Here is a 25621-nt window from a genome sequence, read left to right as displayed (position 1 = left end):
CAAATGCGGAAAAGGGAAGACAACAAAAAAGAAATCATTAAAACTAGATGTCAATTTCTAAAGTTAAGTAGTTTATACATTTTTTAGGTCAGCAGAAAAAGCTAAAAAGTCCCTCTTGTGCAGAGGCACAGTAGAGAAAAGATACAGAATCCATTACTGACAATCTAGGGGATTAAGTTCAAACCTCAGTAAATTCAAGGAGTGGGTAATGACTGTTTCTTTTCTTCAAATAACAAAACCCCCATTGTTTACTTTTGTATCTCTACGAAAGCAGCAACTCTTACTTTTTTCTCTTTAAAATTCGTCCTTCTATTTTTGCTATAACCGATTATCTCTACAATTACTTATATGCCCTTTATTCTTTCCAAAATGGAAAGTGGTGCCTGTTTTCTTTAACCTATATTTTATGAGTTAGTGTTTCATGGAACCATAGGGTTTTACTCCTCAGCAAATGAGCCCTTGATTCTTGGTGACAGGATATTTAGCACCTTCTAAATAACTAGATCTGAATACTTATTCCACCACTCCTTCTCCACTACAGTTTCATTCTCCACTTGTTGCCTAAAATGCAATTTACAGTCCCTTCTTTACAGTGATACATTTAAATACCTTTTGAGCACCAGCTTTAAAATATTTTCCTTGTGTTCATATTGCTAACTAGCCAAATATCAGCTGAGTATTTGAGTGGTTTACCAAAGAGAGGCTTCTCAGATAGGAATAATGGGGCAGATCTTTCCTTAATTACAAAATGGCATCTCAAGGACATGTGGAAAAATGTAGATCAGGTTGTTTCCCTTGGGACGGGGTTATGTTGCGGGGGTAAGAAAGTTCCACTGTCTGAAGTGCACATGAGCAGGTCAAGGAATTCACCTCTTGAAGATGATGGCAAGGATGGCAATGGCAGCAATTACCAAGAAGGCTAGACCACCGAGTGCTGACCCCACGATAAGCGGCAGTCGGTCCTGCACCATCTCCGAACGTTCCCCTAGAACGGAAGACACATGCATATACACACACACAGATGCAGAGGACAGGAATTGTCAGAGTTTCCCTTCTACTCAGCTGGGTCTCACCTGTAATTCCATCCCTACCAGCCCTTTGGTTCCCAGTCACTGTGCTTCTCCAGTGCCTTCCTTCCTACTTCTAAAAGGCCAGCGCTCCTGAGTCCACTTTTCCGTCCCCCGGTCCACTGACACCTAACTAGCCACTTAAGTATAGGCTAGCTCTACACCTGGGCTTTGATCCCATTGTCACCTATCAATTTAGCTTGCAGATGACATATATGAGTACCTTTGATCCATACAAACTGATTCCATACCGCTGGAAAGCAAGCTTCCTCATATATGCCTGTGCCCCATCTATCTTTGTGTCCTATGTCCCACCTGTCTTTAAGACTTTCACAGAGCTTTCAGCTCTAAGATATCTCATCCCGTGACCCATGTAAGATGTCCAGCTGGAAGTCAAACTACAGCTGGATAGTGCTATGTACTGCAACATCTCCCTAAAGAGAGTTCTACTGACATACTCTGCTCCTGTTGGTTAGATGTACAGAGGCAACAAGGAACAGGACTGGGGAGTATGGCAGTAGTGTAAACAATACACTCTGATAGCATGAAGCTTCTTTGAGTGAACAAATCTGCATATGCAAATTAAGATATACAGAAATACAAGTTGAGCAGGAGTGTCTGGTAGGAGTCCTCCAGAGGATAAACTAATACACTCAGGGACACACACAAGTGACAGATGATCATATACAGATCTGACTACAAAATGGTAACACTTACCTCCCGTTAAAGTCTGGAAATACATCTTCCCACTGTATGGGCCATAGCCCACTGCTGTTCTAGCTCGTACTTGGAAGGCATAGATCTTGCCTGGGCTCAGACTTGATATGGTGGCCATGTTGGTTTCACTAGTTAAGGTGAATGAATTATCCTCATCTTCTGCCTGTGAATGTCAGTGACCAAAAAAGAATGTGAAACTTCTGCCCTCGCTGCTCACTCTCCTCATCAAGGCATGATAGTTTCCACATCAGCCCAATATTCTCTGAACCTGTTACAGAGCCTCCCAACCACAGCTGCTATTCCAGACCTTACTTTCCCACACACTACTCATTCCTCACTGCTGCTTTTCATTCCCTTAGGCCTGGGCTTCTGCTAAAGACTTCCTAGGCTCTGATAAAGACTTTCAATCTAAACAAGAGTGAGAGAGAAAACTACCTGGTCCTGTGATTTGCTTTCTACAAACTCCAAACTTGTATTCTCCTAGGAGAATCCTGAGTAAGAACACGTGTAATGCTGTATCCAGGAAGCTGCTAGACATCACAAATAGCAGTCCCTTTTACCACTAGAAAAACAGTAGCCCCGCACAATCCTGCAAAAATATTTATGTGAAAGATCAAGAATATGGAATGGGAGCTTGTCTGAATAGCCCCACATACCTCTTCCCCTCAAATCAGACGGATTAGGAGTCACAAAACATGTGAATGGAGGACAACTCTGTATTTGCCACCCTGCAATTCCAGCACACAAAGAGGTAACTGGTATTTACCACTTAGTGAATGAAAACGTGCATTCCTCCTCAAAAATTTTCTTGGAGACATCTGCCCAGGCATAAATGGGGACACAAGACTTCCCTCACAAACATGACAGACTTTTGCAGTCAGTCCAATTCCAATAAACACATTTAGAAAATTGAGTTCCTTCTGCTGTTACCTGTGTCAGCTGGTGCTAAACTTATTGTAAGCCACAGCTTTTATGTTTAAGCAAGTGTCTTCTATTTGTTTTAATTTGCAATGTCCATAGATGTTTCCAAGTCGGGAAATGCACATGGACTGATGTCAGATGAAGTGTGTATTACTTCTGGTAATAATTCTGCTACAGTTTGTTCTTTCCTCCTCTGTTCTTTCCTCCACCTTGTTCATTGCATCTCCCAGACAGAAGATTTCTCTGTTCTCTATAGAACAATCAGCACGGTATCACTTTCTACTCACCTTATCAAAGTAGCGTAGCTGGTAATCCAGGATTACTCCATTGGGCTGGTCTGGTTGAGGCCATGACAGTGTGATGCTATTGGTAGTACGACTCACCTGATGCATCATAGGGACTGCAGAGGGGACTGAAATAAAAGAGAGAAAGGAGAGATTGCAAAGGGACAAGCTTAACAATGAACTATGATTGAATATTCATTATGATGAGTTAATAAGTTAGGTCATCTTTTCCTTTAATTTCCCATAATTTGCATTATGAAGTGCTTTGTAGAATAACCAGAAGAAATCTGGCACAATACTACTCTGCTGGGAGATACAGTCATTGACAACACGGACAGAAAGAAAATGAAGAAATCCACATCCAACCGATCATGCACAGGAGCTAAATTACCTGTATTGTAGCTGGAACATAATCTTCAAACTCACAATTTTTACATCAAGCTGAGAAGATGTTCAGTGCCACTGCCTTGTTTTAAGATCACACTTGGACAAAGAATGTGATAGTGGTCAGAACAGAAGCAGAACACACTACCACCCTTCTGCTTCTCCCCCAGATTCTTTGCCTGGGGGAAAAAATCGTGTATTGTCTACTGGAGCAACGGAGGCCTTTCACTATCAGATCATTGCTGCAAACCAGAAGACAGAGGCAGATGAGACCACTGCCACATTAAGGAACAGACTTTGGAGCATGCCTCAGTTCAGTTGCAGACCCCAGAGAATGAAAGCACTTCATTTTCATAGCTTGGTATGCAGCCTTCTGTTCAGATCAGCTCCTGGATCTCAGACCAATCTGTGTCAGGACTGTTGCCTAGATGTCAAAACTTTTACTGTATTTGAGACCCTCAGTCCTTATGTGGGGCATTGGAATATGGAAGTCCAGTCTGAATGGGCTTCTAACTATCACTGCTGCCTGGGACCACCACCTAAAGGTCACTGTTAAGTGTGCATGTGTAGGAACATCACATACAGTTTTTTCTGTCTCTCTAACCTGGAACTCATTAAATCAGTAGGCAGGAAACACAATACTATCTTGAAGATAATATGAGTAATAATTTCAAATACTGTTCATGGAACCAAGATTAGATTACAATGAGAAACAATACAAGGGACTACCTGGAGTAGTTTTACTTTTCATTTTTTTATCTTCTTAGAGGCACCACTCACATGTTCTGAAGACACCAGAAGTTCAGAACACCTATTTAATGGCAGGTCCTCTCCTAAGTAGTTGGCTCTTCAAAAAAATGTCCTCAGAGTAGGAAGGGAGATGAATGGCTGCTAAAGCCACTTGTATGTGAAGCTTCCTGGAGAATAGAATTTCACTTCTACCAAAAGCATCCATGAATCCATGTGCACACACATGCATACTCTCCAGTTTCATGCAAAAGCTAAAAGAATGTGAGTTACATCTTAGGAAGAGTTTTTCAAGCAAAAATTCCAGGATAATTGTAAGAGGATCTTTCAGCCTGTCAGCTGTCTGTGCACAAAGCTCTTCTCAAGTTTTGCTTTCTCTCTGAAAGCAAAAAAGTCATGTTGCCAAGAAACCTCAAACAGAGCAGCTAGGGAATCCTCATTTTCCTAATGGATGCAACATTTTCAGCAATGCTTAAATTTTCCAGAAAAAGAATACCAATGAAAAGCTGCCACCTAACTCCACTGGTTTTACAAAACAAAAACCATAAACTTCCTTGATGTGAGGAATGAAGCAGAGACATTTGGTAAATGAGCAAAACCTGCAGAAAAGTATTTTCTTCCCTCATTAATTGTGAGAAAGATAAAAGAAATGTTTTTAATAACAAGATAAAATTATTCAGAAAAACATAATTCAGATGGGCTTCAAACAGCTCAGGCAAGTGGGAACTAATTTAAAAATGTAAATGAAACAAAAATGTAAGAGTATAAACAATAAAACGTTTTCTCTTCTCCTTACTCCTTTTATTTTTTTACCATTGCTTGTCTTTCAAACAAGACTGCACAACTAGTTCACCTGAGGTAATAGGTCAGCTAGCACTCGATCAAGACAGATTCTGCTACATTTTAATGTTACAAAAAGTTTAACTCCCTTGTGATGGGACATAAAGCACACACCAGCAGAGGAGCAAATGTAAATGCACAGCTACACTGTCAGGGAAGAGTCCACTTCCTTCTAGTTTTGGATGAAGATTTTGCAGATTGAGCAGAGTTAAATCTCCCCTCAATTCCTCTCCTTATGCCCTCCAACAGTTAATTCTTCCCGTCCTTATCATTCCTTCCTGATCCCCAATTTTTCCCCTACCTGAAAGAAATAATCAAAGTCAACTAGCAACATTTGACCTGCATTTTAGCAAAAAACATATCCATTCTGACACGAATACGTGCTATGAATTTTCAGCTACCCATCAACAGGCTATCTTTTGCCAGCAGTAAAGAGACTCAAGCTGGCACTGTGCATAGTACATTTAGGCACAGTAAAATCTGCAACAGAACAATGATGCTAAATGGCACTCCCCTCAGACAGGCAGCATGCATAAGCAGGTTATAACTAGTTGAACTAGACATACTGGGAAACAACAAAAAATCACACAAGTGTATCTTTTGACCATGTGCCACAGACTTCTAGAATCTTCCTGCTATATAGGTATGTCCATCACTCAGGGTAATCAGATGTTGTGGTGGGGATGACCAGGATAATGCAGTCTGTTGTATTAAAAAATACTAATTTCAGTGATATGTACCTAATAAGCAGACACCACTTAAGGAAAAAGCCAGTAAAAATTCTCAGAAATAAAATCAGATATGAATCAACGCAAGGCAGGTTGTCTTTAATCTGCGTCTCTGAGACAGAGTTCAGATTTTGATACGTGTGCCTCTCTTTTAAGGACAAAAATTACAAAACACTGGCCAGGGAGCTCTCCCATCACTTCAAGTAAAAGAGATATCAAGATTTCTACACTGAAAAATTTTATACTAATGTGATGTGAATATTAATACTAAGGTGATGTGAAACGTGAACGTAATTGTTGGTGGACTAAGAACCTATTTCCTGTCAGAAGTGTATTATAAAGTTACCCTCCCAGTGTTAATACAATAAGAAATACAAATTTCAAGGCTTTATGTCTATAGACATTCAAACTACCATACCTGTGCTGCCACAGAAGTGCTAGATGAGTATTTTCCTTTGTATGCACGCCAACTATAAAAATGTTTATAACAGAACCTTGCTTTCAAAGCTTTGTTTTGTGTACACAAATGTGTCCAGCTCTATGTTGATTTGTCACTTTTATTCATTTTGTTCTTTTCACATGGAGTTTATACACATTGACATGTTAGGTCCCTGTCTAATGACAGCTGAAATCACAGGGCCTGATTCAATCCAGAGTAGGCGGTTGTATTAAATGATCATTGTAGGTGACTTGCAACTATTCTATTCTATTCTATTCTATTCTATTCTATTCTATTCTATTCTATTCTATTCTATTCTATTCTATTCTATTCTACTCTACTCTACTCTACTCTACTCTACTCTACTCTATCCTATTTACTGAGACGAAAAAACATGCTGTGAGATCAGACCTCTAATTAAGACTGAAAAAACAATGCTTTTTGTACACTATTTATAGAATAGCAAATGTATGGAAATTTCTTGTACATATAGACATAGTTGAAGCTGTAAAGCAGTCCAAACACCAGTTAAATTCAACTCTCAGGTTCTATATTCTGTGAGTTGTCAGTTGCAACTCTTCTACATCGTGGGACAAATTTTTTCCGGGTATCAGTGGATATAGTGGATTTAAGATAGTTTGAATACCTTGAAAATGCTACATTCCCTGAGTTACTAATGTTTGACAAGTTTCAGCTGTTTTCTAATAAAGGTGATGTCCTTGGCTGTGGTACCTGCTTAGACCAGCAACACATGCCTGCAAGACTAAAAATCTTATCTCAATCAACAGAGTAGGTAAGGAAGGAAGGTGAAGGAAGTGCAGACTCCTGTAACAGTACATGGAGATCCCTACTCATCCAAAGCACAGCCAAGTGCCATTCTCAGTAGATGACGAACATCTCTGGCATGTGACATTCAGTCCATATTCCATGCAGATACTTCAGGAGAGCAGATGTGACCCCTGTGTGGAGAAGTCCCATAGCATAAGGTCTATGAGGAAAGAGTGGGTCCTAAAAAGCTAGTTCATATGCATGGGTTACCTCTTCCACGTGCAAAAGCAAATCAGCCCAACAAGCAGGAATTCAGGCAAAAAATGCCAGGAGGCCTGCATGTTTGAACAAGGAGTTCCTAGCTAAACTCAAACACAAAAAAGGAAGGATACAGAAGGCAGAAGCATGGACAGGTAGCCTGGGAGGAACACAGAGGCACTGTCCAAACATGTAGACACATGGCTGGGAAAGCCAAAGCCTACCTGGAATCACATCTGGCTACCAAGGTCAAAAGCAAGAAGGGTTTCTCTAGGTACAGAAGTAGCTAAAGGAAGACCAGAGAAAATGTGGGCCTACTGCTGGGTGGCACGGGGGTCCTGGTGACACAGGATATCTTCTTCACATCAGTCTTTACCAGCAAGACTGGCCTTTAGGAATGTCAGGTCCTGCAGACCTGGGGGAAGGCTGAAGCAAGGAAGACCTTCTTCCTCATACCAGATCAGGTGACTCAATATTTACACAAACTATATAATTTCATGGGCCCTGGTCAGATGCATCCATCAGAGAAGCTGGTTGATGTCATTTTGAGGCCACTCTTGATAATCTCTGAATCATCATGGTGACTGTGACAGGCACCTGAGGACTAGTGGAAAACAAATGTCATTCCTCTTCCCAACAAGGGGAAGAAGGAGGCAGCTAATCCTTACCTTCGTCCCTGGGAAGATGGAGCAACTAATCCTGGATACCTTTCTGGGCACACAAAAGACAAGAAAGTAATTGTGAGCAGGCAGCATGGATTCTCAAAAGGAAACTCAGGCTTGATCAGTCTTCTAGGATGAAATTTCTGGCTTGGTAGATGAGGGGAGAGCAGTGGATAGTGATTTTCTTGATATCAGGAAGGCCTTCCACACTGTTTCCCATGATATCCTCATGGAGAACACAGTGTGGGCTTTAAGAACTGTCTCCCATAGTGTCCTTACAGATAACCCAAACTTGATGAAGTGTGGGCTGGATGAGCAGACAGTGACGTTAATTGAAAACTTTCTTAACAACTGAGCCCAGACCAGTGGAAGGAAGTGACAGAGCAATGGACCAGGCAAACCAGAGTTGTTGTTGACTCTCCAACCTTGGTGATAGTTCAAAAGTGTTCTGGATGTGGTCATGGGCAATTTGCTTGAGGTGACCCTGATAAACAGAGGGGTTGTAGAATATGTTCTCCAGAGGTCTTTTCCAAGCTTGTCCGTTTTCTGATTCTTTCCAGGTAGTTATGTGTCTTCTTCCCCTTCCTTTTCACCTCATAATCTTCTGCAAGTACACAGTTTGATCAACCTCAGCTATGCCTCTAATGTTCTCTAATATGCCTCTATATTCTCTAACAGTAGCCCCAAATCTACCACTTTCACATTCTTGTTTGTCCTTGTTACCACTTCAGGTATCCTATTTTCCTCATATTCTAAACAAATGACATGAAGATCCTAGCTTTGTTCCACACAGCTTCCCACATATCATCTTCAAGGAAGATCAATCTGAATACAACATGGAAACTCCCTTCTTTATGTGTTTATTATCTTATCTTTATTTTGAAAATGTCCTGTGTCTTTTGTACACATTTCATTTTAGCTCTGACCCTTTCTCTAAATACCTGAAAATACTTTAGAAGTATCTTGGATTGTCTTCTGTCGTAACCTTGTACTTTACTTCCTATGGGGGAAGAATGCTTTAGAAGGGCTAATTAGTTATTTTCACTTCTCTTATCTCTATTGTTAATACTTTTTATGTATGCATTCCACTCATATTTAATAAAGAGGAAAAAAATCCTTTAGGACAAAAGGTGCCATGTTTTACTTTGTACCTTCTATTTATTCTTGCTCAAAAGGTTTCTGTCTTCATTCAAACAGTGGCTAATACCTGAATTGTGAAAACAAGCACATTTTTTCTCTGCTCATGCTGCAGAGATCAGGCATAGTAAAGAGAGAAACTGGAATAGCTTCTTTTTGTGGAGTGACCACAGAAACTGTTATTAATTCCCAGTCATAGCTGGGCAAATCTGCTGAAGATGGCTAAGTTGACAAATGTCATTAATGCCACTAAGGGGAAAATTAAACCTTAAAACAGTATTTTTGTTGTTCTATGTGAACAGAAAATGAAAAAGTTAAATTCTTAGGGACCTTTGGTGAATGCTGAGGGCTGGCAATTATATCATAAATAAGCAAATAGCTTATTGCTTTGAAGAACAATGTAGTTCGTTCAGAGGACAATGAGCACTTACATTCCACTTGCTTTACCTGCTGGTTTTAGACTGGCAAAATACAGTACGTAGGTTTTGACAGCTCTCTTCTTATTCCTTTCTTGTTTTGAACAAGAAAATACCTTGCCTGTGTTCCTGCTCTTGCCAACTAAGTCTACTATATTCCTTTGGCTCTCTTTGGAAAAGCAAACATCTTCCAGTAATTCATCCACTTCCCTTCATAATCTCATAATCACACTTGGCATAAAATTCTTTTCCTCTTCTCATACCATGTCATCTGAAAATCTTCTTTCAGGTCCTATTAAATTTCCTGGCATTACCTGTCCTTGTCCCCATTCAGCCTCTTACACAAACCTTCAGACTGTCTAGCACTCATTTCTGCAGTGCTAAGATTTTTGGTATTCCCAGGTCCCACTGCTCTGATTCCAACTGATGCAAAAGGCTGCTACATTTCTTTTCACAGGTACAAGGCAACCTGGTCAAACAACCTTTACCCTCACATACCTCCATTAGCTCTCATAATGTCTCGATTCAGTTAAAAAACAGTCCATTTGCTTTTAAAAGTATTGATTTGCTCCAACATTTGAGTCTCTGCTGTCTTTCTCTTTTCCTCTTCTTTCTAGGAATGTAACAACTGCCTGAATGAATAAGTTCAGTAGCATGTCTCTGGCAACAGACATTACTACATGCTTCAGTGCAAGGAGTAAGAAAAAAAATGGACAGATAGTTAAAGCTGTGCACAGAGAAAGTTTCTTTAGAGTCCTTTAAATGAAAACCTGACTTCTGTCCTGAGACATTCGAACACATATTTGTTTACCCTGATAAGTACACTTGAAGATGTTCGAATAATGAATAAAATTGTAGTCAGGGGTTTTTTTTTAATAATATGGTTGGAGTTTAAGTTCTTTGCATTCTTTGTGTCAGGTTCCCACCTGTGAAGAAGTGTATCTTCATTAGAATTACATAATAGCCTTTCCTCATGTAGTTCCTGCTATTTAGAACATCCAACATTTTTCTATATATCCTTATACTTCTTCAGGTATTCACCCTCAGCACTTCAAACCTGAGCTGAAAGCAATTCCCGTCTCTTGTCTCATCTCCTTACAGTTCTTCTGGTAATTAGTAGATCATACTTGCATGTCCAAACAGGTTTTCTTATTACTATCCAAACAGGTTTCAGGTTAAGGTTGTCTTATTATAGTAAAGGACATTTTTCAGTGCCAGCCCTTTTTATTCTGATTTCAGACACATAGTCACTGAAGAACAGGAACACCATAATCAGTCTGCCACAGAAAATGTGATTGTGTAACCAAAAGATCCCATCACACTTTGAAGAAGGGCCTGAAGACTCCGAGGGGTAAAAAACTCTTAGACGAACAGTTTTGGAGACAAAGATGAAGCGTGAATAGGTACCATGGGAAAAGAAAAAGTATAAATGTTCCAGCACAGAATATTGCCTAAGATACCTCTAGGGGGGCAGGTATATTTCTTGGATCAGCAATGGAAGAAGCAAGAGAACTCGGACTGATGTATGAGTAAGCAGAATATTCAGAAACTGCCAGGATTGGAGGGTCTTTTTTTCATCATCTTTAATTCAACAGAGAGAAAATTTTTGCTATGGCCCTTTATTCTTTCTCCAGTTTGCTTTTTTTGGTACCCTTCATGCTTTGCTGTACCTTTTTGGTTTCTTTCTGCATGTAAGGTCCTGAAATTTCCATCTCTGCTTGTATAACAATAATAGGAATAATAATAATTGTTATAATAACACAACAACCATAAGCATTGCTAATGTGAAAAGCTGCTGAAGGGATCAAAAGGAAGGGGTATGGTTGAGACAGTCCACGTGATGGAGGAAGCAGGGCCTTGTTAGTATGAGCTGTCACCACAAATCAAGGGCAGCTCATCTCAAGCTCACTCCTAACAATCCCGAGAAAGAGGAAGGAAAAAAAACCTGCAACCAAACACAAAAAAGAAGCCACTCAGTACACATGGCTGTTTAAGAAAGTTGGTCTCCCTTGAAACTGATTCAGCACAAAAGAGAGGCAACGTAGAGAGAAACACCCACATACCCAAGACACCCTGAGACACCAAGAGATACCTGGAGAAATAGGAGTGGTCAGAAAAATCAAACAGAAGAAAAAGAAGAGCATAGATTTGGTGATTCCAGGAAGGAGAAGAAAGTAGATGCTCAATTAAATTATCTCTGATATAGATGAAGACAGGTGAGATGAGAAGTATGAAGAAAGAGAATTCTGTAGGATGTTAATAGAATACCCACCTGTCTCCAGGAAAAGCCAAAGGAACTGCCTGGAATTACCATACAAATTACCCAGCCACATTTTACTGTAAACGAAAACTGATCACCCACTTGCAGCCAGCCTCTTAAGGGGACCAGGCACCCTATAGATGCTCTGCTACTCAGTGTCAGGTAACATTTCAAAGGGAAGAAACAGATGATGTCAATCCCCTGGCATCCCCAAACAGTAGGAAATTACTTGGGGTGTATATATATTCCCTTTCTTTCTATATCATGGAAGCAGAAATGATAAGATGTGATTTAACCAAGATCATGATGCCATATCTGGTATCACAGCACTTTTCTTGAGATTTATCAAAACCCTTGTTTTGCAGGGGCTTCCACGTGACACTCTGGAATCTCATTTGGGATTTGTTTCAGTTTAACATTTACACAACTCTAAATGTTTGCAGACATTTTCTGTCACTCAGTTCAAAATGTTCCCCCTCTTTCTCCTCCTCATCACATTACTCCTCATTATATCCTGTTAAACAAGCTGTGTACAATTCCTCTCCATATTAGCTTATACATGTCTGTAAAAAACAACATATGCCCAGTCACTTAATGTTGACATTTAGCAGAACTCTATGCCTGTACATATGTAGCTCTCTCCAGCTCCAGTCCCTGTAAATGGTATTTACAGACTCTGACTGCCCACACAAGTCATTAGTATCTTGGTTTAGTCATCCCCATGGTTTAGTTCCTAGTTACAAGGATCACAACATCTTTGAATATAACTGTACAACATATTTTGATATTTCTACCATGCAAAAAGCAAAACAAAAAAAAGTTTCTTATTAACAGGAGAACAGTACTCCAAGGCTACGTATCAGAACAGGAAAGTTGAAAAGGCAAGAACAAGGGAGAAAAAAATACATACAATGCAGAAGAGCACAGAGCAATTTCAATAAAACGGGAATGGTGATTCTGCTTCTGGATTTTTTTGTCAAAACTCCATATAATGGCTCTCTAGGTATTGTAAAACTGTAGTTTTCACATCCTTTTATGACCCACCAGACCACACAGTATTAACACGTGCCATCCCAGGAACATGTACATTTAGGTGATGAGAAAATATCATTGTATACATTCTTTCTTGTCATACAGCACCTCTCTGTAAATTTTAACTGTACTTTCATCTTTAGACAGTGCTTATCTATTTTCCACCTCCTTATTTTGATATGCAGAAAGGCAAAAGTGGATGGATTTGATGAAACATTCAATACTTCTTGTTAAAGTGCAGTAGAGTATGACTGAAATGAGGAGAATGGAAGGTGGTATACAGAAACAAGAGAGGACGGAAAACTAGAGTACCTCAAAACATAGAAAGACAAAAAAGAAATGTGAACAGGTGAAACATGTTAGAAAGTCTCACTGAAGAATAAGAAGATGAAGTGGAGAAGAGTAGGAGACAGAGAAGATGAAGAGAAATGAAGAAATGCTCACTAACACCTGCTCTGGCAAGCTGATGCTCACAAAATCCTTGTCAAACCCTGGCAGTATCCCTTCTCCTGCACAATCAAACAACATTCTTTGTCTGATGTACAGAGCTACATCTCCCATTGGCATCTTCTCCAGGGCAGCTTTTTCCTCAATAATCACATCAGCTGCTATACTCATTTTTCTGCCAAGAAGGAAGAATGGAAAGCCCATTCAGAGAAGGAAGGAATGAGAAGGGCAGAAGTGAAACTGTGAAGCTAGCAGAGCACAATAAAAAAGGGCAAAACACACAAGTAAAAAGACAAAGCAAAGCAAGTGAGAGACAGAAGTAGAAATTTTGGGACTTAGACACAGGGGTCTCCTCACCTGACTGGCTGGTGCTAACATTGATGGTGGCATAGTGGGGTGCTTCTGAACTCAATTCAGTCACCAAGTTGACAGCCTGGATCTCAAAGGTGTACTGCACACGGGCCAGGAGGTTGGAGACTTGCACGCGGCTTTCTGTCAGGCCCACTTGGCGTGGTTCAAACTGAACACTGTCCCCACAGCGCACGCACGGCCCTGAGGACCCTGCTGGGCACACTTTGCAGATGACATTGAAGAAAACATCCTTGCGGCCACCCAGGTCCCTCGGGAGGCGCCAGGTCAGGAGCACATTGGAGCCAACAATTTCATAGCTAAGGTCACGAGGAGCAGAGGGGATGCCTAGAAGAAAGAACGAAAGATCAAAACCCCGTGAAGGAATGGGAAAGAGGTGGGGGAGGGGAGAAGACAAAGCAAGGGGAAAAGAACAGAAGAACAAGTTGCTTTTTATTCTCATTCTTACTCTTCTCTAGTTGTTTCTTTGAACAAGGCTAAGAAAAACATATTCTTTGCTACATCAAGCACACACATAAACAAAGGAACAACTTTATGATCACATTTTAGAGAAATAAAATTATAAACAAGGGTCTTTGTTTCAAGGGTGTGACTTTTTCATTTCCCTAAAAGAACATTGTTTAGGGAAATGTAAATCCTTTGAAATTTTACACAAGTTTAATAAATATATATCTCTACTGAGATCTTGAATTCTCTCCTTTGGCACCTAATATCTCTGAACTTTCTCAGACTTCAGTTAGCCTGTTCCATCTATTACAGGAACTGGACAACAGTTTCCCTGGGATTATTCCTGATGTCAGCCAGATTCCTCAACGGTAATGGGGATAAACTCTGACAGCTGAAAAACTGCCCATTCTGTGCATCCAACACTTCTCCTGCAATCACAGTGAAGAGAAGAAGGAAAATGCAGAGAGTCAGAAGAAGGTATGGGGATGACAATGGGACAGAACACTGCAGCTAAAATGTGAAAAGTTCAGAGAGGTAAAATAGGCAGCATCATTGCACTGCTAAACCTGGGTGCAGACACAAAGCAAGAGGGGAAGGGCAGGGACACAGAGGCTCGGTGACGGGAGGGGCAAGGAAAACATTATTTACAGAACATTTCCCTCTGAAGGCTCTAATGAAATCCAAGAATCCTCCTTCTCACCACTACTCTGTAGTCAAGAAATACTGATGAAAAAGCAAAACATTTGCCCTGTCTAACACTGAGCAATGTAAAGGATGTCATCCTCTATTAGTACAAGTGGATGAGGTCTTTGGGGGGGGGGTCTCTCTGGCTGCAATTTAGTTCATTGCTGGAGCATTTGAGTATTTCCAATAGTTATATTTCCCATGTTGTTAAAAATATAAATGATGTTGGAAAATTGCACACAGAAGACTGTCACATAATGTATTACTGAAAGATGAAGTATTTGTACATCAAGAAATGTCAGAATTATGTTTTCTTTTTTGATCTTAACTGGGCCCACTCAACATTTGCATTGTGGTATAGTATTTAATTGCATGATCATGCACTAGTTTCCCCTGACCATTCTTACCACAGTCAATCCAAAGGATAGACAACTGCTCAGGAAAAAATAATCCCTGCAAATTAGAGACTGCTTGATGCTGGCTGCTGAAGGTGGATTCTGTGCAATACAGGAAGCAAGGGATTACAGAAGAAAACCCACAATCACATTTCCTAATTTCTGAGTATTTAACTTTAGAGCCATACAGTGTTTCCCTGTCACTTCTACAAAGTTCAAGGGTGATGCTTGATACATTATTTAAACTATATTTTTGAGTGCTGATAGGTACCTTTATTTAATTTTCTACATCTACTTATTCTTTCTTGACCTATTAATAAATGACTGAAAAATGTCATAACTTAACTGATGAGAACCGCTGAGAAGCTAATGGAAAAACAATCTATTTTTCCATAAATAAAATTCACAGAATTTGAATTTTGTGTAGTAAATATGGTCTTCACACTTTGAATGATACAGGGAAGAAAATATTGGTTAACTCCTTCAATGAATACCTCGTGTATGAAATGAGTTTAGCATTTCATGAGAAATTAGTATGCCATTTTCCCATGAAAAGCTGTACCTTATGCATACTTGCAATGGACTTATTTAAGATTGCATGAGTCATCTACAATTTGACATTTTTTAATTTCTGAAATCTAGTATTGCAACACTCCAGTATTCTCAAAACACATTTTCACCAATGTATCAGCATTATAAAAAGCATGTAGGAACACTTCTGCTTTGTCATCCACATGCAGTGAGTGGATATACCCTGCAGTAAACTGCACGAGCAATGAGAAGTTTTGGATTATTCCAGAGGTCTTGAGGAGAGGTGAATTGCAACTCCCCTGAATCATTTGGGCACATCCTCTCTCACTAACTGCCCTTCTTGCTTTCAGACACTTTGTCCAAATACTTACCAGTGCAGGGAGCATCAGAATTGTCTGAAGCAGATCGATAATAGCGGTTCTGACACACACATTCACGGGAACCTGGCAGTGGAGCGTGGCTGTGGGCAGGGCATAGATGGCAGGGGTCATCTCCCACAGACACTTTAAAGAAACCAAGTGGACAGGCTAAGAGCAGAAAAATGAGAGAGACAAAAGCAGGAGAATCATTAATTCAGATTTCAGAAACATTGCAATCTTATTACATTTAAGTTGTGCTGCTTCTGCAGGTAGAAGTTATTACACAGAGTAGCTACTACTGTTTTTGATGCTTTATGGAGCACATATTATTCAAGTTGCAATTTCAAAACAGTTTATTCTATGTAAGTGCTTAAACTGATTCACTGGTAGATGAAAGAGATCCAGTCCAGAGACAGCTTTGGCCATCTGAAATAATTGTCTTCTCATTACTCATTCAAAGACCTTTAAAATTGGAGAAACCAAAGAGCACAGTCATGTGATTTTCTGGAAATATCATACAGTTACATATATTACCCACATCCACTTCCCCCACCCAACACACCTATAGTAATTGCTTAAACTAATATACACTACCATGGCGGATTTTACATCAAAATGAAGGGCAGACACTAAGATTGGCAGTCCTGCTGTTTTCCTGTAGGTCTGAAAACTTCCCAGTAATGGATAAAAGCATCTTAATTAGTCAAATTTTATCTGCAAATGCATAGAAACATGTATATGCAACAAGCTGAAACAAGGAGGGAAATCCATCCTACAGAGAAAGAAAATATAAAAACAATAACATAACAATATGGGAGTATGGTACACTCTAGGTTTGGGAAAGATGCTATGCTGAATTACCTAATAGAAGGTGCTGGGAGCTTACACTGAAGTGCTAGGATACAGTTTTTACCATTTTTATCTAGGTTTTATGCAAGTTTTCTAAAGTTGATTTTCTATAAATAGATCTATATATAGATCTATAAATAGATCCAGTTCTTTTAGATTTTATGGACTAATAAGCTAGGTGAAAGTTCATTTGCAGACTGACATTTGGTTAGTTAACTTCACAATAAAGAGCATTTACAAGGAATGGGACACTTTCAGATAGACCTCAGCTGAGCATTTGATGTCAAAACACACAAAGGACACCCTCAAGAGAGCAAACTGCTCTAGTGGTTACCAGAAGCAGAATATTCCCAAGGATTGCGGATAGCAAAAAATTATCTGAAAAAAACCCAAACATGTAAGAGAAGAATATTGTACACAGGTGTTATATGAAATTAGGATCATATGTGTTCAATTCCCTTTGCAGTTACAGGCGCAGTCCAGACATAACAGCCCATAACATCTGTGGAGTCCCATCAGCTTTATACCTCTTCTTCAGCATGTTACTTCATCTTCTCTCTCAAAATTCTTCTTGGCTGCAGAGCAACCTCCATATGTACAGTGATAAGAATAGTAAGTCCTGAAACAGGTCAGACTGTAAAAGGGACTTCAACAACTCTGAATGATAGTTATTAAATAGGAGAACACTGGTTCTTCCCGGCACTCAAAAATTGACAAAATTCAGTGTCATTGCTGCAAAATTCATTGCTATATGGAAAGGAAAAGGGAAGAAGAGACTGGAGTTTTTTCATATGATGTATGATGGTAAGAAAAGAGCAACTGCCTTTGACTTCAGGTCTGTATCCAGCAGAAAATCAAATCATTCTTATATGGAAAGATATGTCCATATGTTCCGATAAACAAAAAAATAAGATTTTGTCCACTTTATGAATTATACCCCTTTCCCTCAGTTTAAGACTCTGCTAACAGCCACAAACATAGAATATAATTTTTCACACTAATTGGCAAATGCACCTGTACTGAAACTATGAGTATTATGAATTGGAAGTTCTCATTCAACTCACTGCAGCATCATTCAACCAAAATTTACCACTTTCAGGGATCTTTATTTATTTCAAATTTGAGAATCCTGAGCTGAATGTGAATTTTTTTCTTACAACTAATTTTATCTCATCTGTTTTTTCTTGCATCGAACTCCTTCTCAAGCTTTTGTCAAGGCTTAGAACTAATGGCACATTCATTCCACTTGTCAAGGTAGACACTGTAGAAGGTTTCTTTTCTTTCATTCAGTACTACAGCCTGATATCAAGTGGGACAACAACCTTGCTGCTAGTCACAGTAGTAAAAATGAATAGGTAATGGTAATATCTGTCATCTATGTGATGCTAGAAGGAAATCTGTAGAGGATATGGACCTTACCCCTGCCGTGCAAAACCACATTTACCCTACAAGGGCAGTGCTAAGAGAATTCAGGTAGATTCATATTTAGCCCAATTGCAAATCATATGAAAAGCCAGCAAAGCTGTGAATTTGTCTGGTATTTAGTAAATAGAATTTATTTAAAAATAAACACGTTGTGTTAGAAATAAACAAATATTTATTTTTACACAGTTCTTTGAAGTCTACCAGCAACTTGCTCTTGAGCCTGGGTATGCAGGGATGAGGTCTGCAGGGGTGGCACACTATTGATGAATTAGACAAAGATAGTAAGCAAAAGTGCAATGTTGTAGGTTTTACGTAAAGGAACAAACATGTAGCTCTACTATCTCGGTAAAGAAAGCCAGTTTATATAAGGTAGAACAAGTCTGTTGCTTAAAAGGCTGTGCAAGATTTCATCAATGCTATGGGCAGTCACTCCAAGTGGCCATAAGCATTCAAAAGCTGCTTATAAAAACCAACCAAGTAACACACAGAGAAAGAATACAACAGGGATATGGTGTCAGCTAATGGATAACAATGTTATCCTCATGATATGAGTATATCCTCATATCACTGACACAGTACACTACTGTAGAGACAGCACTTTGGAATAGGTATGTATAACAAATACTAGAGATCAAACACCTACATCTGTTCTTTCTTATTTGCTTCACAAAATCTAATTTCATCATCCGTGCACCGTGCTTGACATTATCTGCCTGAACTATATGCAAAGGTATATTATTGCCGACTTCCTAGAACTGCCCAGTGTGCTGTCACACTTAGGTGATTTCTTGCTACCTATGAGCTCTCTTACTCATTGAGGTAGCATCTATTTTTGAATGAAGTTCTGGAACTGTAAAAGTCAGTGAATGAAGAATTGTTTATTTATGCTGAAGAGATATGACAACCTGAAAACAGGTAACGTTACAGTAAATTACAGGTTACAAGAACAATACACGAACTACAGTAGCAGGCTTCTGAGAAAAACTTCCAGTATGAGCAGCAGACAAAAAAGAAGGAAAAAGGCCTAACCACATTTAAGAAGGAACCTGGCCTGTTTTTGAAGTGATTTGGTGATACAGGTACCATTTAGAGCAAAGTATGACACAATGTACACATTTCCAATGTCTCCACACCCAACACTCCCTTGTCCTGTATTCAACTTCAGCAGAGTGTGAAGCAGACACATAGGCTCTTCTATAGTAAGCACTCCACTACAGCTCAGTAAACTGAACAAATAAAACTTCACTGTAGCTGTTTCACCAAAACCCCACAAATTTTAGTAATGTCTTATCTGGTAGTCTGGAGGAGATTGATGTCTTGGCTACACTAGCATGTCTCAGAGGGCTTTAGATGCTTACTTGTGAAAAACTGAATGGAGCTGTGAGCTGACAGCTGGAATTAGCCTCACATTCAGAGGCACTGATCCTCAAGGGGGACTTCAACCACTCTAATATCTGCTGGAGGAGGAACACAGCAGGTCATAAGTGATCCAGGAAGTTCTGGAACACATCAGCAACTACTTCCTGACCCAAGGAATAGAGGAGGCAATGAGAGAGGTGCTCCCTGGACCTTATGCTCACAAACAAGGAAGGGCTCATTGGTGATGTGAAGGTTGAAGGTAGTCTGGGCTTCACTGACCATGAGATGATGGATTTCAAGATCCTGAGGTCAGTGAGCAAAGCAAAAAGTGAGCTCAACATGTTGAACTCTGGCAGAGCAGATGATCATCCCTTGGTGATCTGGAGGATTCCCAGAAGGTCTATGAGGAAAGAGTGGGTCCTAAAAGGCTAGTTCATATGCATGGGTTACCTCTTCCACGTGCAAAAGCAAATCAGCCCAACAAGCAGGAATTCAAAAAATGCCAGGAGGCCTGCATGTTTGAACAAGGAGTTCCTAGCTAAACTCAAACACAAAAAAGGAAGGATACAGAAGGCAGAAGCATGGACAGGTAGCCTGGGAAGAACAGAGAAGTACTGCCCAAACATGTAGACATATGGCTAGGAAAACCAAAGCCTACCTGGAATCACATCTGGCTACCAAGGTCAAAAGCAAGAAGGGTTTCTCTAGGTACAGAAGTAGTTAAAGGAAGACCAGAGAAAATGTGGGCCTACTGCTGGGTGGCACAGGGGTCCTGGTGACACAGGATATCTTCTTCACATCAGTCTTTACCAGCAAGACTGGCCTTTAGGAATGCCAGGTCCTGCAGACCTGGGGGAAGGCTGAAGCAAGGAAGACCTTCTTCCTCATACCAGATCAGGTGACTCAATATTTACACAAACTATATAATTTCATGGGCCCTGGTCAGATGCATCCATCAGAGAAGCTGGCTGATGTCATTTTGAGGCCACTCTTGATAACCTTTGAATGATTGTGGTCATGGTGAGATGTGCTTGAGTAATAGTGGGTAGCTTGGGCTCATCTTCGTCCTTAGGATGATGATGGAACAACTAATCCTGGATACCTTTCTGGGCACACAAAGGACAAGAAAGTAATTGTGAGCAGGCAGCATGGATTCTCAAAAGGAAACTCAGGCTTGATCAACCTTCTAGGATGAAATTTCTGGCTTGGTAGATGAGGGGAGAGCAGTGGATAGTGACTTTCTTGATATCAGAAAGGTCTTCCACACTGTTTCCCATGATATCCTCATGGAGAACACAGTATAGGCTTTTAAAAAACTGTCTCCCATAGTATCCTCACAGACAACCCGAACTTGATGAAGTGTGGGCTGGATGAGCAGACAGTGACGTTAATTGAAAACTTCCTTAACAACTGAGCCCAGGGGGTGATGAACAGTGGCATGAAGTTTAGACAAAGGTCAGCATCTAGTGGTGCACCCCAGGGCTCAATACTAGGTCCAATATTGTTCAATATCTTCATTAATGAAATGGATGATGAGTGTAGCCTCAGCAAGTGGGTTGATGACAAAAGACTGGTAGCAGCAGCTGATACACCAGCAGCCTGTGTTGCCATTCAGAGGGACCTTGAGAGCCTGGAAAAATGCATTGACAAGATCCTCATGAAGTTTAGCAAGGAGAAGTGCAGAGTCCTGTACCTGGGAAGGAATAATCCCATGCATGCTGGGGGCTGACAACCTGGAAATCAGCTTTGCAGAAAGCATTCTGGACGTCCTGGTGAACACCAAGTCATACAGGAGCTAGCAATGTGTCCTTGTGACACAGAAAGCTAAAATGGTATTCTGGGCTGCATTAGGGGAACTGTTGTCAGCAGGTCAAGGAAGGTGATCTTTCCCTTCTACTCAGCTTTGGTGAGGCCCCACTGGGAGTCTAGTTCTGGACTCCCCAGTAAACTAGAGACATTGACATATTGGATAGCAAAGGGCCACAAAGATGGTTAAGGGAATGGTGCATTTTTCACAGAAAGAGAAGCTGGGAGAATTGGGATTGCTCAGCCTGGAGAAGAGAAGGCTTTCAGAAATCTCATGAATGTGCACAAATACTTGAAGGGAGGATGCAAAGAGGGCAGAGCTAGGCTCTTTCAGGTGTTGCTCAGTGACAGGCCCAGAGGTGAAGAGCTCAAATTGAATCACAGGTGGTTCTCTCTCTGAACACATGGAAACACTTTTTACCATGAGGGTGACTGAGCACTGGAGCAGGTTACCCAGAGGGGGTGTACAGTCTCCCTTCTTGGGGAAATTCAAAATTAGCCTGGACCTATTCCTGGGCAACCTGCTAGAGGTGACTCTACTTGGGCAGGGAGGAGTTAAAGTGTCCTCTAGAGATCTCTTCCAAGTTCAGCTATTCTGTGATTTTCCTTAAACATATGCAAATTAAAATGTGTGGAGAGAACCCTGTGGCCTTGGCTGCCTCACTGCCAGATCATTCACCACATTTGTGATTGTGGGTGGACAGGGAATAATGAATGGAAAGTTCTTGACACTAGGCTACATCTCATTTCAGATGTTCAGAAGTGAAATGAGAATAGGATTGTCAGGTTCTCTTTGAGGGAGGAATCTGAGAAAAGACTTTGAACAAGATAGAGAAAAGCGTAAAAAAAAAGCAATAAGAAAGAGGATTCCCCTGCCTGGTTCCACTCACATTGCAGAAATGGCCGTTGAAGAATTATGGAGTGGAATACTGAGCAATTTAGGAGGAAAGATCTCTCCACAGTGACTATTTTTTTATTGTCTAGTGAAAAAAATAATTACTACATAAACCTATAATCTCACGCTGTTACTTCCAGGAGGGATGGCAGATAGAGAGAAATGATCATGCTTTGAAACTCTCGTTCTGCCCCTGGGTATTTCTATTTCCAGAAGAAAAACAGCAAAATGAAATCATACAGCATATTGCAAGCAAAGCTGATTTACAGTAATTAAATATGATTCACATCTCTCTCACCTTCCTAATGAATATATACCTAAAAAAAATACTATGACTTAAAATTTGTTGTTACTTATACTTTACAACTGCAACTGCAATTCAGTCCAAAAAGGCTGGACTGAATACAGTAGACACTAACTGGCCTCCAGCTAAAAGATGCTCAAGAATGGCCTTCAAGAGCAGGCACTGCAGCTATCACAAACTTTCTGCTTCCATCTAAACCCTGCCTCTGCATCCAGTCACAGACATGCTTACATTCATGAGCACCTTTATCTCTTTTCAAAATTGTCTAAGATAGGCTAGCTCACAGCACTCAGGACCTTAGCCCACAGATAGCAATAGTAATTGTTCCCATGACATGGAGTTTTTCCTGGCATTGCCTCAGTCCAGTCACTATAAATAGTCAGGTCAAGTCAGGAGGAAAGAGAAAAAAATTCCCTGGCAATTTAAATAGGCAAAAGCCACTTCCCTTTATTCAAGCAGCCACAGTGAGCCTAGAGCCGTCTTTATACTCACAGACAGAATTCATCTCTCATTTATTTCTGAAGGATCTTACCTTACATTCCCTTCTTACTGCAGATCATGGCATCAGGGCCACTTGCTCTGGTCTTAGAACATCTGCAGATGACTGTTGTGTCACTGGAGATAGTTATAGCAAATATCCAAGCTGAAGCAAGTCCACCATCACTAGAACTCGCATGTTTTGCCTTAGTGAACATTACCACTTCAGGAGAAAGACCCAGAGAAAGCCTGAACAAGAGCAGCTTCTCCTGAAACACCTCCACTGTGTGCTTGCAGAACAACTTCACACAAAACACCAACATCAGCCAAGCCACTGAAGGCCTTGTCACCAGCGATAGTACAACTTATCACCCCCCAGGCACCAGGACTTTCCAAGAAAACACAGATCTAGCTCTCATTGATTCACAATATCCAATGCAAGGACAGAGGGTTGCAGAGCTAGCACCTCAGGGGGCAGAGCAAGCTGCCACTTCCCATCAAGTCAAGGCTACTATGAACGAAGAAGGCAGAGTTCAGAGTGCGCAAGCGCTTTTCCTTCAGCTTGTCTCAGTTGTTTTTCATATCTTGGCACAGTGTCAGAATGCCACAATAGTTCAGCTCGGCACAGCTCATCTCAGACATTGACCCAGTTTTCCTCAGCTACAGCACTCACCCCTGTGTTGCCTGTGTTTGCCTGACTGCTCACTGGAGACAAGTTCCACCCGGGAGGCCAGAGAAGCAGTTTCTGACAGACTACTAATAATAACAAATATCAAAACCAGCAGAGAAAAGTGCTGGAATCACGGAGTGGCATGGGGGAAGAGGAGTAAAGAAAATGAAAATCAGGAGAGGACAGACCTAAAACCAAAGAGGTTAAGAAAGAGAAAAATGCATTGGAAAGCTCACTTGGACAGTAAGGCTGGAGAGGAAATATTCTGAGAACTAAACAAAATGCAGCAAGGGAAGAAGGACCAAGAAGAGTAGTTGGGAACTTCAATAGGGCTTTATGTACTCCCAGTAGTGGTTTTAGGGAATGTCATAAAGATGAAACTGACTTTTCGTACACAGATATGATTTGGAACTGAAGTGGGACACAGGGAGACATTTAGAAAAGCATAAAATTGCTCTCTTCTTTACTAAGACAAGTGATCTGTTTCTTATATGGGAGTTGTGCTCCCAGGTGTACTGTGGGGCAGCAAGAATAAATACTATATGTGAGAGTATTGAAGATGAAGAATGTCAAAGCTGGCATTGGAGTCAAAGCGGGAAGGATAAATGGACATAGCTGAATTTGCAGCCTAGGGAAAACTGGATGTGCAGAGTTACAGAGGGCCTCAAACGAGAATGACTCCAAACAAGGGATGGAGTTTGGCACTTAGAGGGCAGGATGACGGAAAGGAGTTAGTAACTGATAATATTGTAGAAATATGATGTAGACATTTAGACATTACATCTGTCATAAAGCAAGATAGATACAATAATTAGCATGCAGAAGACACACCAGAAAAGAAAACATTAAGTATTTTTTAGATAAAACACTGCTTTTTTCCCTCACCCAGAAATAAGTCTATGACTAGCTCATGGTGATAGGAAGCAAATTCCCACTGGGCCAGGCTGTTACTGTGTATCTTGCATCCTATTCTGAGAGAGATGGGATCAGACAGAGGTAGAAGCAAGTCATGGTGAAGCAATAGCACCCTGGGTTGATCTAGTTTCATTGTTGCTACAGCTGTTTGGGTGGGGAAGAGACAGTGGAAAATAAAAGACACATAAGGAGAGAAAAGTATGGATTTTGAGTTGTAAAGGAAAGCATCAAATCAACTGAGATAAAATAAATGAAGTGACTAAGAACCCTTTCCTGCTGAACTGTTGATAGGAGATCAGTTGAGTAAGGGATTTTTTAGTTAAAAGAGGCAGAGCTAAAGCAATTACTAGCTAATTATATATGGGAGGACTGCCAGGGAATGCGTTGCGTGAAGGAAAAAAAGGCAAAAACAAGAGAGGAAAGATTTGGGCAGGGTAAGGATGAAATATGAGTCTAGAGCAAGCACTTGATACAAGAAAAGCAGCAAACTACTTGAAAAGCACCAAAATGTATGTGTATGTAGCAGAAAAACTGATGAAAGGAGCAATATGGAAGGGGGAAAAAAAAGAAAAAAGAAAAAAGTAATCTAGCTCAAGGCGCCAAACATTATTGTCAACTGTGACTTTACCTTGAAATTAAAGCTCTTATTCAGGAGAGGCTAACACACTGGTTTTTTTCATTTTGAAGAAGAGTAGGCTGCAGGGTGGGAACTTACAGCTGGCATCAGCCACCTAATGGGAGGATATGAAGAAGGTGTAGGCACAAGGTGGTAGAACATGAGATAACACACACAAGCTGTAATAACCTCTTATTACATCTTACTAAAATCTCCTTCTACATAGGAAAAAGTAATTTCACCACAGGTGTTGTCAAACACTGGAACAGTTGCCCAGGGACATTGTGTAATCTTGATCTTTAGGAATAATGAAAACTAGATTGGAATAGGCCTTGAGTGACATAACCCAATTTGGTCCTGCTTTGAGCAGGGGTTGGAGAAGATCACTTCCACAAGTCCCTGCAATGTAAATT

General features: G+C 40.4%; 1 protein-coding gene across 2 annotated transcripts in view; it reads right to left on the bottom strand.

Annotated features, from left to right (window-relative positions):
- Positions 1-25621, bottom strand: part of EPHB6 (EPH receptor B6) — a 71053-nt gene that overhangs the window by 8524 nt on the left and 36908 nt on the right. For both annotated transcript variants that reach the window (XM_032680336.1, XM_032680334.1), the window contains exons 5-9: positions 15905-16060; positions 13465-13803; positions 2993-3117; positions 1785-1947; positions 871-985 (exon numbers count right to left, since the gene is read on the bottom strand). In XM_032680336.1, the coding sequence (XP_032536227.1) occupies positions 871-985; positions 1785-1947; positions 2993-3117; positions 13465-13803; positions 15905-16060 (898 nt within the window). The remainder of the gene's footprint in view (positions 1-870; positions 986-1784; positions 1948-2992; positions 3118-13464; positions 13804-15904; positions 16061-25621) is intronic.

This window comes from Chiroxiphia lanceolata, chromosome 2 (genome assembly GCF_009829145.1).
Source record: "Chiroxiphia lanceolata isolate bChiLan1 chromosome 2, bChiLan1.pri, whole genome shotgun sequence".
Taxonomy (NCBI): domain Eukaryota; kingdom Metazoa; phylum Chordata; class Aves; order Passeriformes; family Pipridae; genus Chiroxiphia; species Chiroxiphia lanceolata.
The sequence above is the reverse complement of the archived record's forward strand: the minus strand, read 5'-3'. Positions and strand labels throughout refer to the sequence as shown.